The sequence below is a fragment of the Citrus sinensis genome, chromosome 5 (genome assembly GCF_022201045.2).
Source record: "Citrus sinensis cultivar Valencia sweet orange chromosome 5, DVS_A1.0, whole genome shotgun sequence".
Taxonomy (NCBI): domain Eukaryota; kingdom Viridiplantae; phylum Streptophyta; class Magnoliopsida; order Sapindales; family Rutaceae; genus Citrus; species Citrus sinensis.
In genome coordinates this window covers 34,387,353-34,405,558 of record NC_068560.1, presented here as the reverse complement: position 1 = coordinate 34,405,558, position 18,206 = coordinate 34,387,353, and the positions used below count along the sequence as shown (strand labels likewise).

At 32.9% G+C, this 18,206-nt stretch overlaps 3 protein-coding genes across 3 annotated transcripts; all 3 read right to left on the bottom strand.

Annotated features, from left to right (window-relative positions):
- Window positions 1–2,334: 2,334 nt before the first annotated feature.
- On the bottom strand, window positions 2,335–3,090 carry LOC102618218 (abscisic stress-ripening protein 2-like). The gene is given in 2 exon segments (NM_001289141.1): window positions 2,335–2,517; window positions 2,797–3,090. Coding segments are annotated over 2 exon segments (477 nt in total).
- Window positions 3,091–12,679: 9,589 nt separating this feature from the next.
- On the bottom strand, window positions 12,680–15,277 carry LOC102617939 (protein SET DOMAIN GROUP 41). Its single transcript, XM_006473007.4, has 5 exons — window positions 14,304–15,277; window positions 14,188–14,227; window positions 13,995–14,095; window positions 13,799–13,897; window positions 12,680–13,698 (listed from the first exon to the last, which is right to left on the bottom strand). The coding sequence occupies exons 1-5, from the start codon at window positions 14,901–14,903 to the stop codon at window positions 12,685–12,687; spliced, it is 1,854 nt and encodes a 617-aa protein (XP_006473070.2). The 5' UTR covers window positions 14,904–15,277; the 3' UTR covers window positions 12,680–12,684.
- A 361-nt stretch (window positions 15,278–15,638) lies between these two features.
- On the bottom strand, window positions 15,639–17,652 carry LOC102617660 (thioredoxin Y1, chloroplastic). Its single transcript, XM_006473006.4, has 5 exons — window positions 17,287–17,652; window positions 17,112–17,200; window positions 16,625–16,802; window positions 16,034–16,104; window positions 15,639–15,909 (listed from the first exon to the last, which is right to left on the bottom strand). Exons 1-4 carry the CDS (start codon window positions 17,461–17,463, stop codon window positions 16,039–16,041), a joined length of 510 nt encoding a protein of 169 aa, XP_006473069.2. The 5' UTR covers window positions 17,464–17,652; the 3' UTR covers window positions 15,639–15,909; window positions 16,034–16,038.
- Between the last annotated feature and the right edge of the window lie 554 nt (window positions 17,653–18,206).

Below are 18,206 nucleotides of genomic sequence, written 5' to 3'. Positions count from 1 at the left end.
TCAATGATAATTATTAATTATGAGATTTTTACTTGAAAATATTCTGTATTAAACTTATTATATAACCTAATAGGCAGGTTCTTCTAATACAGCCACTGTCTCGGGGCAAGTCCTTCTAATAATTTTAAAATTATTGAAATTAGATAAATGTGAAAATTTTAAGTAGTAGAATGATAGATTAATGCAAATGAGATCAGCCGAACCCTATTATGCTTGTGCCAGCACTGTCCACAGGCAAGTTCTTCTAATACAGCCACGATCAAAAGACCCGCGGTTTCAGTGTAGTGCTAGGTGTCATGGATTTATCCAAATTACTTGTCCTTATCATAAATAAATAAATGTAATCTCGATATTTTGAGCTCATGTGCACGTGTTCTAGTGGTGTATACAACAACGACTTAATATCACCTGATTTGAGACAATAGCCCTTAAACTTGACAATATATATAATTGGTCTGTAACAGTGTTTCGTCTAAATCGTCCTCTTCTGCAAGATAATTAATTAACCCGATCACCTTCGACGAAATAAAATTGCTGGCATTCTTAGATGCTTCTTCAAGTATGCATTAGAGGAAAATTAATTAATTTTCGTATTTTAATCAAGTATATGATCATCATGTCAATAGAGAATATCCAGATATTCGAATCAATGGATAAGTTGGTGGAGTTGGTGACCCACCACTGTCCAGTGGGAGTGATAAAACTGTTAGTCTTGACGACTTATGTCTCCATGATTAAATATACATTGCTTCCACGACCGAAAAAGAAAATGGTACCCTCTGATTTCTTGGGGTAGGATTTTATAATATACTGTTGTAATATAAACAATTCTTCACTGTAGGTTCCATCTAATTGAGATGATAAAATCTCTTGTTATTAAAAGTTTTAGGCTCGAACTAATTAAACTGATTATATAAATGTAAACTGATTATATAAATAGAAAAAGGAATCCATAGTTATCATTAAACTAAATAATAATAAAAATTATTAATTATTATAAAAAATTTAATCCATAAAGATTTTTTTTAACGCTAGTTAAAATCATTTTTATCTATTTAGAACTGTCGACATTTCTTTTTTGTTTAAGCATACTTTTAGCAAGAATAATAATAGAATTACATAGATGCTAGTGAATTTGGGTTGTTGTTAATTGTACCACTCTCAAGTGGTGAGATAAAACCCAGAAAAAAAAAATTAATGCTCTTTCACTGCAAATTAAAGATGACAATCATGAGTTCTCTAATTATCCGCCTGTTTAGTGTTCTTTCATGTCCTCTTAATCTTTTCAATTACATTTTTTTTTCACTTTCATGTTTATTTCAATAAAGGAGAAAGCTACGTCCCTAGTAAGATGTTAAAGTGTAACATTAATCGCTCCAACTATTGTATCAAAGTTGAGCCGAATCAGAAATGATTATTTTCGCCCTCCTTCATGACAATGGTACAGGGATTCGGCTTTAGAGTCAAATACAATAATTAGAGAATTAAATCCATGAAAGTAACATTGTGCCAAGAAACTTGCGACTCTCAGCGGGTGATTATTTAGTGTTGCTTCTTGAGAAAATACACCTAACATTCCATTACTCGATGGGCTTTTCAGTCCAACTTGTCACGAGTCACACAACATTCTCGAGCAAAAGTCCATAAATCAACTTGGTAATATCAAGATTAGTTGTACATTAAGTTCAACTTATAATCATTGGTTTCACGATTACATTTTCAGATATAATATCAAATCTTATTTGATAAAGCCCCAAGGATTTGAATCTTAAGAAAAGTTGTAGGTTAATTTAAACTTTATATATTCCTTTAAAAAATTTAATAAATATAGAGAATAAATGTTATTTCACATAAATTTACTTTATCCCATTGGCAAATAAAATTACATCACGGCAAAGAGAGTTTTTCATTTTTCCAAGAGTATATGTATATATTTATGATGTTGAATTAGTCTTTAGCGCAATGGCTGTCAGCTCAGTTCATTTAAAAACAATAATAATTAACAGATGATCCCAACTTCTAAAGCAACAGCTGAGATTGGAGAAAACATCAGATCATGAGGTCAAATCTTATAAATAATAAACACACAATTAAAACTAAGTTTTATTATCAACATATATATAAATGTAAGATGACAACATAACCAGATAACTCCGGTGTGTTTACAAAAGTCACCAGACTCACCCATACACGCGAACACACAACAGTATTATTTAGGGCTGCAGCTACCTCTGTGCTCAATGAGGGCTAACGTGCAAAACAAATAAAATACAGAAAATATTAACACATAATTATAATAAACTAAAAAAGGTAGCGGACGCAATACATAATTAATTAAAAGAGATGGTGGTGCTTCTTTCCATGAGCTTCCTCGTCTTCTTCCTTGGCTTCTTTCTTCTCATGGTGCTCGTGGAACGCAAATCCTCCCAATCCAACGGCTGCTGCCGCGGCTATCTCCTCCTCTATCTTGTGCCTGTGTGCATGCTCTGGGTCCTTTTCTGCCTTGTGCTTCTCAAGCTGATCCATTTACAATATCGTATCAACACCCCCCAAAAATAAATAAATAAATAAATAATTGAGTGTCAACATAGAGATAAAATTAAAGAAAATAATGGGATTCTTTCTTTTTTTTTCCTCCAATCCATGCAAAAAGCCTAGTTACATGCGTGGTACTTTGTATATATACATATATATGCTGTCAAAAAAAAAATTATTTTTTTTTTGTATGTATGCATGAGAAATGAAACTATACACTATCACAAAATAAAAAAAGCACTTGATGAAGAATCACTTTACCAGGGCAAAAGCACCAGCTCCAGCAGTTCCGAGCTCTCCGAGGTGCTCGAGATGCTTGTGGTGCTTCTCCTCCTTCTTGTAATCAACCTCCTCCTCTTTCCTGCCATAGTCACCGCTCTCCGTCTCCGATGGCCGGCGCCGGTCTCCCGGATAACCTGTAGTCTCAGAGTAAGCAGTGGCTGACTGATCAGAGTATCCGGTGGTCGAGTCGGAGTAACCGGTGGCACCCTCAGGCTTCTCATGCTCCTTGTGGTGGTGGAAGAGGCCGTGGTGGTGGTGCTTTTCCTCAGACATGATTAATTAATAGAGTAAAAAGTGATAGCAGAAGAGAAATTTATAGACACTACTTCAAGAAAGTGTTTTTGGTGTTGCTGATGATCATAGCATGGGAGATGTGGGTCTATTTATAAGCTTTTCGTGACTCAAATGGTAAGGGTTGCTAACAATTTCTTTTTAGATTTTCTGGGTGACATCCAACTAATCAATAAAATTGTACTAATCTGAATTTACTTAATTAATATTTGGAAGATTTTTTGACATGTATGCATTAATTTGCTTATTTTAACATATTCTTATTTCTTAACTCCGTTAGAAACTTCAATTTTTTGACACGTGTACTCGAGTCTCTTTCTGGGGATGATTTTAATTGTTTTAAAAAAAAATTCTTAACCTTCAGAAAATTTTAGAGGTAATAACTCTATGGTTGGTTCGGTACCACAAGAAAAAGTCAAATTCACGGAGAAAAAAAATCTTTTTTTTTTCTTTTTACTCTAAAAAAATCAATTTACGTACTCAAATAATAATAATAATAATAATGCGATTGGTCTACTGTTGGTTCATTGTTACATTAATATTGTTTCCGGATTTTGATTTATTTTCGTTATATGTCGACATGGTTGGTTTCACCAACGAGACTTCATGCTCAGACAATTTAGTCACAAATTGCAAATACTTCAACAGTGGCTCAAAAGAATTATCCATAAAATAGGAAATAGCAGTTTAATGGATAAAAATAATTATAGTTTTAATAGACCCACCAAACTTTGCATTTCATATCATATGCATTATTGAATTAAGACCCTTTCTTAACATGAACTCTCTCGAATTTTTAAATGTCTTGTGTTTTATGTTTTTTTTTTAATGCTATGTATGATTTTGATTTAACTTTTTTTAATTAACCACTAATTTCCAACTAAATTTTACACGAGACAAATTTAGATCATGAGAGAATTTAATTTTATAACAATTCTATTTTAATTCTCTAAAGAATTTGAGAAATATTTAATGGAAAATTGTAAGAAATGCAATGTAAAAACATGACGGTTGTAGTTACAATTGGATATTTTCCTCTTCTTTTTTTTTTTCACTCTTTGTAATGATAAACTTTAACCTTAAGAAATCTTTCTCAAGTGTTGAACTTTGCACTTTATAAAATATTTTATAATATTATATAGTTTTTATAATATTATAAAATATTAAATTCATACTTTTATAAAATAAAATAAAAACATCCACACTAAAGAAAACAAGATATTTAATAGATGGACCCATCATATCATAAATCAGCCATACGTTCACATTTATAATGGTTTAAGACTTTTGCTTAAATTCTTTACTTTAAGTGTGATAATTTGGCATGACAATAAGGGATTCGTCAGTGTAATTTTTTTTCCTTTTTGACACGTAATTTTTCTTTAATTTTTTTTTAAAAACAAGTGAAAAGGGAGGTCCATAAGTTTTTCAGGATTAAGTTTCGTCCAAACTGTTTTATGGCCGGTGGTTAAATGGGTCCCAATCCAATGGCAGTTGATGTTTCGGTGGTTATAAGGGAGATTGCTAATTTCCCCCTTATTAAAATCATTATATACCAATTCTTCCTTTACTATTTTCATAATGACCAATTTCCTCCCTGCTGTTATAACAATAACAGAAGTTGCTCAATTTTTAAATACTTTTACCTATTTGCCCCTAGTATCCAAATGACAGGAGATTGGCGCCAATTTTCTTAGCTCTAGTGGATAAAATCACACAATTACCCACATGTTTTAATTGATATATAACAAAGTGAAATTTTAAAAGTGCCCTTACTTTTAGAGTCAAAAAGACTTAATTGCCATTAATATATGGATTGAAAAAATGAATATTAATAGGAAGACTAACGTTTATTTTCTAATTTCATGAATCAAGCTATACATACCCGTAAAACACAAATGCAATAAGCCTAATTTGCGTCACTTCTGTCAAACCACATTCCTTGCACAAACATTCCCGAATATTCTATCCTTTCAACCATTTATGTCTCCGCAATTATAATCTTGCAAAAAAATAAATACCCAATCATTTCTTACAAAAACAATCCAACAAAATCTTACGGCATTGCCAAAAAAAAAAAATTATATATCTTCGTTATAATCAAAATCAGGGAGTAATCGTTTGACGCATCAATGCCATATAAGCTAAATGTAATCATAATATAAGAAGATTCCATCATAGTTAACCAAAAGTAAACACAATATTCAAATGGGTATGAATTTTATTGCCACATACCCAATGAATGAAGCCACCTTTACCCCCTGCTACAATAGTTAACAAAACTAATTAGATATCATATTTTACAAGATACTACATGCAACCACCAAAGCCATCAGGCATAGAAGCTGATGGTTGAGTTGCATTCAACCTATCTTTGCTCTCTTTTCTGACTTTTTTTAGAACAGGCTCGGTATTAATAACTCCATTATTGTTGTTGTTACTAGTTCCTTGATCATGCAATGGTCTAGCCCTCCTTTGCCTCGCTATAATATATGCAGGTTGTTGTTGTTGTCCAATTGTACTTTGAGGTCCATATATTCCTAAAAAGTATTAATTTAGTTATTATTCATGGACATAAAAATAAGGAATTAACATAGAGGTTAAATATTACCTGGTGCTTGTTCAGGTTGTGCTTGTGCAACTACTTGATTAATTTGTGCTTGTGAAGCCTGCATAGACCTTTCTTTACTTTGCTTCACTTTAATGGATGTAGATAATTGTTGTTGTCCAATTAATTGGTGAGCTTTATTTGACTGTCAGCGGGTGATTATTTAGTGCTGCTTCTTGAGAAAATACACCTAACATTCCATTACTCGATGGGCTTTTCAGTCCAACTTGTCACGAGTCATACAACATTCTCGAGCAAAAGTCCATAAATCAACTTGGTAATATCAAGATTAGTTGTACATTAAGTTCAACTTATAATCATTGGTTTCACAATTACATTTTCAGATATAATATCAAATCTTATTTGATAAAGCCCCAAGGATTTGAATCTTAAGAAAAGTTGTAGGTTAATTTAAACTTTATATATTCCTTTAACAAATTTAATAAATATATAAACCCGTTTGGGGCAGCTGTGCTGCCACCACGCAGCTGCTCCCCAGGCCAATTCTAGGAAAATGTTCCCCTAAAGTTGGCCTGGGGGTCCATAGAATAAATGTTATTTCACGTAAATTTACTTTATCCCATTGGCAAATAAAATTACATCACGGCAAAGAGAGTTGTTTATTTATGATGTTGAATTATTAGTCTTTAGCCCAATGGTTGTCAGCTCACTTCATTTAAAAAACAATAATAATTAACAGATGATCCCAACTTCTAAAGCAACAGCTGAGATTGGAGAAAACATCAGATCATGAGGTCAAATCTTATAAATAATAAACACACAATTAAAACTAATTTTTATTATCAACATATATATAAATGGAAGATGACAACATAACCAGATAACTCCGGTCTGTTTACAAAAGTCACCAGACTCACCCATACACACAAACACACAAGGGTATTATTTAGGGCTGCAGATAGCTACCTCTGTGCTCAATGATAATTAACGAACAAAAACAAATAAAATACAGAAAATATTAACACATAATTATAATAAACTAAAAAAGGTAGCGCACGCATCACATAATTAATTAAAAGAGATGGTGGTGCTTCTTTCCATGAGCTTCCTCGTCTTCTTCCTTGGCTTCTTTCTTCTCATGGTGCTCGTGGAACGCAAATCCTCCCGATCCAACGGCTGCTGCCGCGGCTATCTCCTCCTCTATCTTGTGCCTGTGTGCATGCTCTGGGTCCTTTTCTGCCTTGTGCTTCTCAAGCTGATCCATTTACAATATCGTATCAACACCCCCCCACCCCCCCAACAAAAAAAAAAAAAAATTTGAGGGTCAACATAAAGATAGAATGAAAAGAAAATAATGGGATTTTTTGTTTTTTTTTGCCAGTGTATGCAAAAAACCTAGTTACATGCGCGGTATTATATATAAGTATGTTGTCAAAAAAACACTTTTTCCAAGCATGCATGAGAAATGAAACTCTATACCATCAAACAATTGAAAAGGCACTTTGATGAAGAAGCACTTTACCAGAGCAAAAGCACCAGCTGCACCAGTTCCAAGCTCTCCAACGTGCTCGAGATGCTTGTGGTGCTTCTCCTCCTTCTTGTAATCAAACTCTTCCTCTTTCCTGCCATACTCACCGCTCTCCATCTCTGATGGCCGGCGCCGGTCTCCCGGATAACCTGTAGTCTCAGAGTAATCGGTGGCTGACTGATCAGAGTATCCGGTGGTCAAGTCGGAGTAACCGGTGGGGGTATCAGAGTAGCCGGTGGCGGTATCAGAGTAGCCGGTGACGGTGTCGGAGTAGCCGGTGGTACCCTCAGGCTTCTCATGCTCCTTGTGGTGGTGGAAGAGGCCGTGTTGGTGGTGCTTTTCCTCAGACATTATTAATTAATAGAGTAAAAAGTGATAGCAGAAGAGAAATTTAATAGACGCTACTTCAAGAAAGTGTTTTTGGTGTTGCTGATGATCGTAGTATGGGGGATGTGCGTCTATTTATAAGCTTTTCGTGACCCAAATAGTAAGGGTTGCTAACAATATCTTCTTAGATTTTCTGGGTGACAATCAAATAATCAATAAAATTGTACTAATCTGAATTTACTTAATTAATATTTGGAAGATTTTTTTGATATGTATGCATTAATTTACTTATTTTAACATATTCTTATTTCTTAACTCCGTTAGAAACTTCAATTTTTTGACACGTGTACTCGAGTCTCTTTCTGGGGATGATTTTAATTGTTTAAAAAAAAAAAATCTTAACCCTTCAGAAAATTTTAGAGGTAATAACTCTATGGTTGGTTCGGTACCACAAGAAAAAGTCAAATTCACGGAGAAAAAAATCTTGTTTTTTCTTTACTATAAGAAAATCAATTTATGTGCTCAAATAATAATAATAATGTGACTGGTCTATTGTTGGTTCATTTATTTTCGTCATATGTGGACATGGTTGGTTTCACCAACGAGACTTCATGCTGAGACACAAATTGCAAATACTTCAACAGTGGTTCAAAAGAATTATCCATAAAATAGGAAAAGAGCAGTTTAATGGATAAAATTAATTCTGGCTTTAATAGACTGCGAAACTTTGCATTGTATGTCATATCCATTAATGAATAAGACCCTTTTTTGATATGAACTCTCTCCAATTTTTAAATATCTTGTGCTTTATATATATATTTTTAGTGCTTTAGTAACCCTCAAAATTGGATTGTTTTTTTTCACTCTTTGTAATGATAATTTTTTTTTTATCAGTTCTAAGTGGATCCCAACTATAAGAGGTATTTTTAAATCGATACCATAATTTAGATTAATCTCCTTTCATACTGGGTCGGTTCATAAAAAATAAAATACTAACTAAAATAGTAAAGGAAATTTTTTGAAGTGTTGACGTTTGCCCTTTATAAAATATTTTATACTATTATAAAATATTAAATTTATACTTTTATGAAACACGAATATCCACACTAAAAAAAAATATTTAATAGGTGGACCCATCATATCATAAATCTGCCATATGTTCACATTTATAATGGTTTAAGACTTTTGCTTAAATTCTTTATTTTATGTGTGATAATTTGACATAACAATAATTCATCATTGTAATTTTTTCTTCTTGTTTTGACACGTAATTTTTCTTTAATTTTTTAAAAGGAGGGGTCCACAAGTTTTTCAGGATTAAGTTTTGTCCAAACTGTTTTATGGCCGGTAGTTAAATGGGTCCCAATCCAATGGCAGTTGATGTGTCGGCAAGACTAGATATTTAATACCAACAGTTGTTTGCACCATTTAATATCCATTTTTTTAAAAGAAAAATAAATGTAATGGTCATCATCAAAAGTTAAATAATTTTATTTTTTTAGTGTTATCGGTTGAATAATATTAAACATTATATAGAACTCTCAACTTTAAACTATAGTCATAAATAAATGTAACGGTTATCAGCTTCTATTTTTATTATAAATAGGAAATTCTATAATATTGTGATTAAAATTATGATACTAGTATTGTGCTAAATATAAATTTTATAAATTATATATAAGACTATGAATAAGTAAATTAATATAAAAATATTATTATTAAAATAATTAACATTGTTTTTATATTATTTTAGTGAAAAATAATATAACCATTTACTTTAATTAAATAAAGGAAAAAAATCACTCATCAATTGAAAATAAAAAAAACTATACTGAAAACAAGTGGAATAGGTTTTGTTGAATTGTTTTAACTATAAACTCTATGCTCATTCTGGAATGTTTATAAACTTTTTTTTTAAATTTTCTATAATAATATATGTTTACGACACAAGTTAATTAAGTGAAATTATTTATCTTAATGTAGATCAAACAAAAACAAAATAAAAAGATATTCTTATTACTAGACATATATGATATATCAATAAAATTAGATTTAATTTTGAGTTTTATGCATAGTTTTAAACTTTACTCCTTACTTATATTCAGAAACCATTTATGTTGTTGCTGAGGTGTAGAAAAATGTAAAATGAGCTCATTTTAAAACAACTTTGAAAACATTAAAGTTTTATCCTTAATAAGTCTTATTTAACTTTGAGAATAAGTTTTATCCTTAATAAAACATCAAATGTATCACAAGAACAAAAAATAATCATTATTCAATTTAAATACAAAATCAAATATATAAGGTAATCAATGGGTTTTTATTTTATGTTCGTAATTTTTTACATTTTTTTTTAAGTAACTCTTAAATTAAGTTACTAATTTTACCTTCTATTCATACATTTTAAGTGTAATATATAAAATTTATGTTTTATTTTGCACTTAATATTAATTTATAAGTTTTATGTTACATTTGTAAATTTTTATTTTGTCTACTGGTAAAACATTAATTTATCACTCTTATATTGATTGGCTTGTTTTACATTTTATTTATAAGTCTTGTGTTTTATTTTCAAAATTTATGTTTTATTTTACACTTAATTTGATTTATTAGTTTTGTGTTATACTTGTAAGTTTTTGTGTTGTTTACCAATAATATATCAATAGCCTCCTTGAGATGTAGTTGGGGCATTACGTGAGCGCTCATCAGCGAGACTTGGCCTAATTGTATGTTATATTTATAAGTTTTTATTTTGTTTACCCTAAGTACATCAACTTACTAGTTTTCTATTAACTTACTTACTCTACCTTCCCTTTAGAGGTGTTATCTTCAATTTCTGAATTTTATATTTTATTTTGTACTTAATGTTAATTTACTAGTTCTATGTTATATTTCTAAGTTTTTAATTTGTTTACAAACAATATATCAATTTACTAGTTTTATATTAACTAGTTTTACCTTTCATTTACAAGGTTTTTTTTTTCCATTTTCAAAATTTATATTTTATTTTATAGTTAATATTAATTTACAAATTTTATATTAAATTCACAAATCTTATATTTTAATTATATAACTTATGTTTGATTATAGCATTGATGTCATGATTTTAACACAGTATCATAGAATGACTTATGGTGCTCAAATATTTTTGTATAATGAAAAAATTGAAATACTGTAATAAACAACTTTTAAAGTAAGATAAATTTTTTTGTTGGTAATCCAAAGTATTGCAACTGTTGTAACATAGTGATTGACCAAATCCAAATTAAAAAAAAAAAAAAAACAATGTTGAAATCCAAAACGTTGGGAGCTTAGAGACATTGGTGTTGGAAATAAAGCTTAGAGGCATAAGTCATTTGACATGTGTACATATATATATATATGTAGAGGTGGAGAAATTTTAGAATACCTTTAAAATATTATATCAATCATATAATAAATAAATAATGTTATTAAATTTATAAATTTATTTTAAAGAACTAACATGTAATTGATGGTTATATAAAGTTTAACTGCATCAGATTATATTCCCTCTAATTAGATGAAACTATTAATAAATCAATGCAGCTGTATATTAAAATATGAGTATGGACTTGCCTTATTAACGGGTCCCATGGAAACAAGATCGTGCAGCCACGTTTATAGGCAGGATAATGATCGATGGAAAAGTACTAAAATCGGTTTGTGTGGTTGATGAACTTTGATGGGTGGGGTTCTGATTGATTCGGTAATGTGATGTTAACAATTGCGTAACCTAATGTTCTAACGTTTAATTAAGACCCCTCTTGATTTGCTTGATTTTATGTCATGTTACAACCAGAGGTTCGAGTCTGTAGGATCGAGGTAAGGCCAACTGTTCATGTTTGATTGGAAGGGGTTCAAAATTAATATTAAAATTGAGTGATCACAGACCAAAAAAAATAATGACACGTAAGTTTAATTAAATTAATCACTTGAGCTAAATTGTTGGATAAGCTTAACACTAGTATTCCATTTTAGTTAATTTTTGTGCAATTAGAAACTTCGGACACTAATGAGTGCTAATTGATTCAACAACTAAATTGTTTTGACACTAATGAAGGAGATTTGGGTTCCATTGAGGCCACATGCTTCCAGCTCCACCATACACGTAAGGAGAAGCTACAATCCCCAATTACAACGTGTATGAAGGAGCTTAATTCATTAAGCAACAGCACCTCCAAATCATTGATACTTCTTATATCAATTGAAACAGACCATACAGGCATCACATGAAATATTAATGCTTTGTTTAGCCTACTGAGAGGTCACCAAAAGCTTTTCTGGAAGAACATTACATTCGCCTCACATATGTGTGCTTGTGATAGAAAACTTTCCATTCGATATTGTTATTTGTTCTTTTTTTGACGAGTAATATTGTTGTTTATTGGTTAGCTTACACTGGCAATCAAATCTCTTGAAATAGTATAAAAAATTTACAGAAAAAAATTGAATTGTGATTAAAGTAGTGATATAGAAAATCATAAACATGGAAATACATTTATGTACGCACACTTGTTTCGTATTCAATAAAGAAGTTGTGAGACAGCATAGACTTAATTTCTGTCTAACAATTTAGATGATCCAAAACTCTAACAATTAGTTTTTTTTTGTCAATGGAAAATAAATTTCAGAGTGTAACTAAAAATTGTCCAAGTAAAATTCAGTTCTAACATCACTGCATTACATTGGATTTGAATCGCAGTGGTATATAAGGGTGGATTTCCAAATCTGAAATTATGTTATATAAAATGTATGCATATAGGCTTCCAGTAGATTAATGTACAGGTGGATTGTAACAATTTTTTTTTTTTTTTTTTTGGAAAAAAAATCGGTGCATTACTCTTGAAGTTGGACTCCCCGAACCGCGTTGGTGTACTTAAAGGTGTGAATTGGAATTATTCTGTTTTCGATACAAAATAGTCATGGCCCATGCCCATTTCACGACCTCTTATGTCTGACTAGCGCTTTTGATCATCTATTCATCTTCCTTCATATGCGATTTAGAGGAGAATTTCATATTAAGGATCTCGCAAAGCATGGCCATGGCACATTAAACATATTAGTCATTTCTAGTGGCGCTTTCACATATAGTTCTTTAAAATTTAACTGGCAAGGAAAATTGAAAATTCTTTCAACAATGAACCGATTTCTCTTCGTTTTGTACAACATTTTTAATTTTACAAGGCCAATGGGAATTCGGACCATAACATATATTTGCTAAATATCCTCCATAAGCTATACAATGAACACCAAGCTGAAAGATAGTAATCCTTTCTTTACCATCACACCGCTGCATTACCCTTCTGCAAATGTTTTCTTGATACTCGGTTTCCTTATTGGATTCCTCATCACTGCAGCATGGGGTGTGGCACAAATTGGAAGACTGCCGAAGCCAGCTAAAATCAATGGGATCTTTCAACATTTGCAGGTACCCACATCCACTTATAAGAAAACCCCAAACTTTTCGTGTCATATTAGTGATGCAAGCAAGAAACTCATTACATATGATCTGGAAATCGGCATTTTGAGATTGACTAAGAAATGGATTCACTTGAAATCTGTCCACTTGCGAGCAGTTGGAGCATTCATGATTCTCAGGGGATGAGGTTGACATAGGTGATTCCGGTTTCACAAATAATTTCCACCCTGGGCTTCTAGCAAGAGTTAACAAGGACTCCCCTGCACTTGCCCAGAAATTTGCAGATGCTGCAATCAGAGATGACTCAGATCGGAACAAATGGTCAGTCGCACCAGCAAGCAGGAATGAGTATGCGGCACTTGTCCTGCTCATATCAAAAGCGTCCAATTGCTGTCCATCAATGTCAGAATTGAGAGCTAATAAGTCAATTGAACGGATTTTATATGCAGATGCCAGTGTTGTATAGGCATTCAGTGAGAGATGGTGCAGGGGATGCAACCTCAAATTTAGCTGTATTTTCACTTTTTCGGATTCTAACAGCTCACCCTGCAGACCTTGGGTAAGGATGTTCTCCAGCTTCTGGCAGCAAGATTCAGGATCACCAACTAATAGATATTCAGATGTAACTTCATCCATCCAATCAGTCAACTTTTGATTTGCCTCGTCCTTGAGGAAGTTGTAATCAGAACTCAAGCTCGAAAACTCGGGATTTGAAGAAAAGGTTTCCTGGGGAAAGAACAAAAAAAGCCCTCGAGAGTTCAATACTTGTCATACCACTCGTTTGCAACTGAGATCTTCCCGCGGACAATTTACATAAAGTTTTTACCTCTAAGGCCATATCTACATAACTTGGGGGTGATGCAGAGCATCTCCTACAGTGGCAGACAAATTGATACTTTGACCACAACTCTGATTGCCTCATTCCCTGAACAAAATAAAATTGGTTTGAACAATGTAGAATTATGCAAAATTATCAAATAAAACACATGCCTGATCAGCTGATTTTAAATGGAATGTAGTACCTTGGGTTGCAACAAATCAGTGTAAGCAACAGTTACCTCCTCGCCTTTGTTAATTGGCTTAATACTCCTTACAATGATCCTTGGACCATGTCTCTTACTTCCTTGAAAATAAAATTAAATGAAATTAAGAAATGCAAAAATCAAACAATGTGCAAAATTTATATAGAAATGAACAACAATTAGCATTAGCAACCTTCTTTTAATTCACAACTGATACAAACATCACTCTTTCCCTGCATCAAATCAATTATCGACTTGCTCAAGTCAGTTAAAAAATTCAAAAAAATTTCAACATAGTTGGGACTTTACTTGAGTTTCAGCCTCAGTGCTGTCGAAAACAACGTGAGGAGCAATCCGCTTTTTCTTTTCATCGCGAAACGACGGAGCATTTGGCTCAGAAAGCGAGAAGCGGTAACAAGCGTTGGGAGAACAGCTGTGATTGATCCAAGAGAAATCCTTATCGTACACGGCGATACCTAAAATACGCCCTGTCTTATCATCCTGCACCTCAACGGCATTGGTCATCACCAGACACAACGCAGCCTCCTCCCAAGCGACGTCGTCGGACAAATTCCCTCTCGCTCTCGCCATCTCCCTCGCTCCTTCTCGAATTTTGGACGCAACATCGGAGTCGGAGGAAGACATTAGCTTATCTCGGTTGGTGAGTAAGCCGAAGAGACGAGGAGGAGGAGGAAGAGAGGTTGTGGGAAGAGGGGAGTGGAGGAGGTGGAGAGCGGCGCGGAGTTCGGCGGAGGAGAGGGGGAGGGAGGAGCAGCAACTAGGAAGTGGAGAGAAGCAAGACGAACAGTGACCGTCGAGTAAAGAGTCGTGAAATGCGAAAGTGAGAGGAAATAATGGTGGCGTTATGTCTTCACCTTGCCTTATTTCCTCACTCGCACGCATTTCCATTTCCAACTCCCCGTTGCTGATCAGCCGATGCTAGAGAAGGAGTCGATAAGTAGAATAGGAAAGGGTAATATCGCTTACCTCCCTCGAGGTTTGGCAATTTCTCACCGGGACGGTATATGGTATAATCTCATTTAATAGACGACCCTACCCCCCTTGCTCACCGCTATTATTAATTCAGCGTTGACACCAATCAGGGTTGTTTTAGTAACACCAGTTCATTAGATAGCTAATAGCTTTTTCACTCAATTGGTTTTCATAAAAACCGGAAAAAAAAAAAAAAACACAACAACAAAAACAAAAGCCTACAATTTCCTTCCCCGCAAATTATGAGCCTATAAGACACAATCATCAATTTTTGTAAAAATAAGTTTGGACAAACTGATTTGATATTAATTCATTAATTAAAAAAATTTTAAAAAATAAAAATAAATATTATAAATAAAAAATATTTAATTTAATTATATCATATCAATTTATATAAAATAAATTTATATAAAAATTTATAATTATATTATTCAAACAGGGAAAATATAGATAAAGCGATGATATCGCAATGCATTATACTTGAAATCTACAACCTTAATTAAAATGTATATTATTTAGAGTCAAGAAACTTGAAAAGCATTGGTCATTCTGGAGGATCTTATATGCCCTTTACTGTGTCGCGTGGGCCCTTATTACTAGTCAGTAGTCATCCACTATACTGCAGACCAAGATCGTTGAACAAACTAAAGAGACACAGAAACTGCCATGACAGCACCATTAACATGATGAATTCACACCAAAATTTCAATATAGTAGGTCATCAAAATTTTTTATTTTAAAAAAATCAGCAGCATAACCTAAAAAAAATAGGTCATAAAATTTAGGTAAAAATACAAGAGATTCGAAAATAAAAAATGGAAAGAAACGAAAAGACAATTTCCTTGTGAATTCCCTGTTTACTGAATTCAATATTCCAATCTAACAACTTGATTACATTGGTTTCCTGGTAGAACCTGAGAAACTGCAAAACATAAAAAATAGCAGAGAGTGAGCCAACAGGAGAATGGCAATTAAAAGGGCTCTTTGAGGACATAGACTCATTGGGGCAGACTCAAAAGTAGAAATAAATAAAAACTAGAGCTCACCACAACTATTGCTTGACGCTCAATGAATTCTCAATGCGTTGGATAAGCTGATCTTTAGTAAAAGCACCCTCCTGAAAACAATCAACCATCAGGATTGTTATTGAACTTAATGTCCACAGGCATATGAAAGAACTAACCTGTGGCAACAGCTACCAGAAAAAGTAACCGAAAAGCGAAAAAGAATCATACAATGACAATATGCGCATACTGCTGATGCCAGTTAACTGAGTCAAAAATACACCAGTGGCTCAAACAAAAAAATGCATAAGTTATTGATGACGATACTATTTGTGTAAAGGAAATATCCCAGGCCTAGCAACAAACTTTGGAATATTGGATAACCCTCAGAGGCCAGAGCTACACATCGATTATAGCGGAATCCAATAAAGTGAAAGACAATGCTTGAAAAGAATTTCCAAATCCAAATATCAACACCAAAATTTACAGGCATGGGAAAGAGAGGATCTTCAGGTTATTCATAGTAGTCACTTGACACTTTAATGCATTTTCACAGAGAATAAACAATGATTTTGTAAAGATGCACAAATAAATTGTAAGGAAAACAAAAAAAGCAATATTAAATTGACTTACGAAGCGATCAGAAGGTTTCCCGTCCTTAAATAGAATGAAAGTTGGCAAGGCCTCTATTCTGTATGTATCAGCGATCTGAGGGTACTTCTCAGTATCAATTTTGACCACCTGAATCTTATCTTTCAGAGCAGCACCAACTTCATTGAGGATAGGAGCCATGTACTGACAAGGACCACACCTGCAAACCATATCATGAGTTGTCTATGTTTCAATTTATAAAACCTTTTAACAAACTTGAAGTGCAAACACTAGATGGTAACTGTTAACAAACAAGACAAAGACAAAATCACAAGCTGTGGAATGAAATTACTGGCTGACAAGTATAGGCAAGTGGCTAGGCAATCAACATTAGCTGTCGTAAAAAGAATGCTCACCAAACAATTTAGCTACTTTGTTATTAAAATTAAGTAAAAAATATAGCCTAAGTAATCAACTTGATGTTCATTATACAATGTTAAAATTTTCTTGAGCGAAGGATGAAAATTACCAGGTGGCATAGAAGTCAACCAACACAGGCTTGTCAGATTTCTGCAGCAAATCATCAAGTGACGAAAATGTTTGCTTCTTCGCTTCAACCTACCGAAAGTAATTATTTCAATTAAGGAACTCGTAAACAAATATTAATTAAAAACTACTCAAAACAAAGAACAATCAAAGAGTACCACTGGCAGTAAGCGACGTTTGGAGGAAGATGAAGTTCTCGAGCCGTTAGAAATTCGAAGGCGGCGCAACTGCACGGGGAATTGCAGAGAAGACAGCCGAGAGAGTTTTGATGAACTGCTAGCGGACACTTTTGCATTTAATGAAGGAATTGTAGACGCCGTCAAAGAAATCGCCATTGCAATTGACTGTCAAACTTTTTCCTAAAATAAATATTTTAGCTCTGTATTTTGGATGTAATCGACAGAGAGCAACAGGTTTGGAGGGGAAAAAGAATCTGTTTATTTGGTAGGTGCAATGCGGAGGCGACATAGATAACCGCGGCATGAATTTGCTGGGCAGATAGTAGGATAATTCACTAGATCGGCGTATTGTGAGTCGTCAGATGGTTGGAAATTTTCTGTTGTGTTTATATCGGACGGTTGCAAAAGACTCTCGTTTAAGCTCTGAAGAATATCTGCTTCTGAACTTTTTTTTTCTTTTTTCCTTGCAAAAGAGTGTTCAGCCTTTTGTTTTTGGAGAATTTTAATCCCACGTGGCATTTTTATTTTGAAATTCATCTGGTGAATGTAATTAATTTTTCTTTCAACTAATTTTTCTTTTACTTTTTCCTTTAAACATAACTATGACTATTTTTCATGATTTAGATGTTTATATACAAAACTGATAAAATGGTCATAAAAGGAGTTGACAAAAGGATTCATAATAAATATTGAAAAATAAATAAGAACATAATGAGTGGAGCTATTGGCATCCCTACATTTTTCTTACAAAACCCCACTTTAAATAAAATAACAATTAAGGACAATTAAAAATTAAACACATAAAGATTTTTTTTCCAACAAATTACTTAATTTATAATCAATCCTTTTAATATATATATATATGTGTGTGTGTGTGTGTGTATGTGTTACTTCCTATT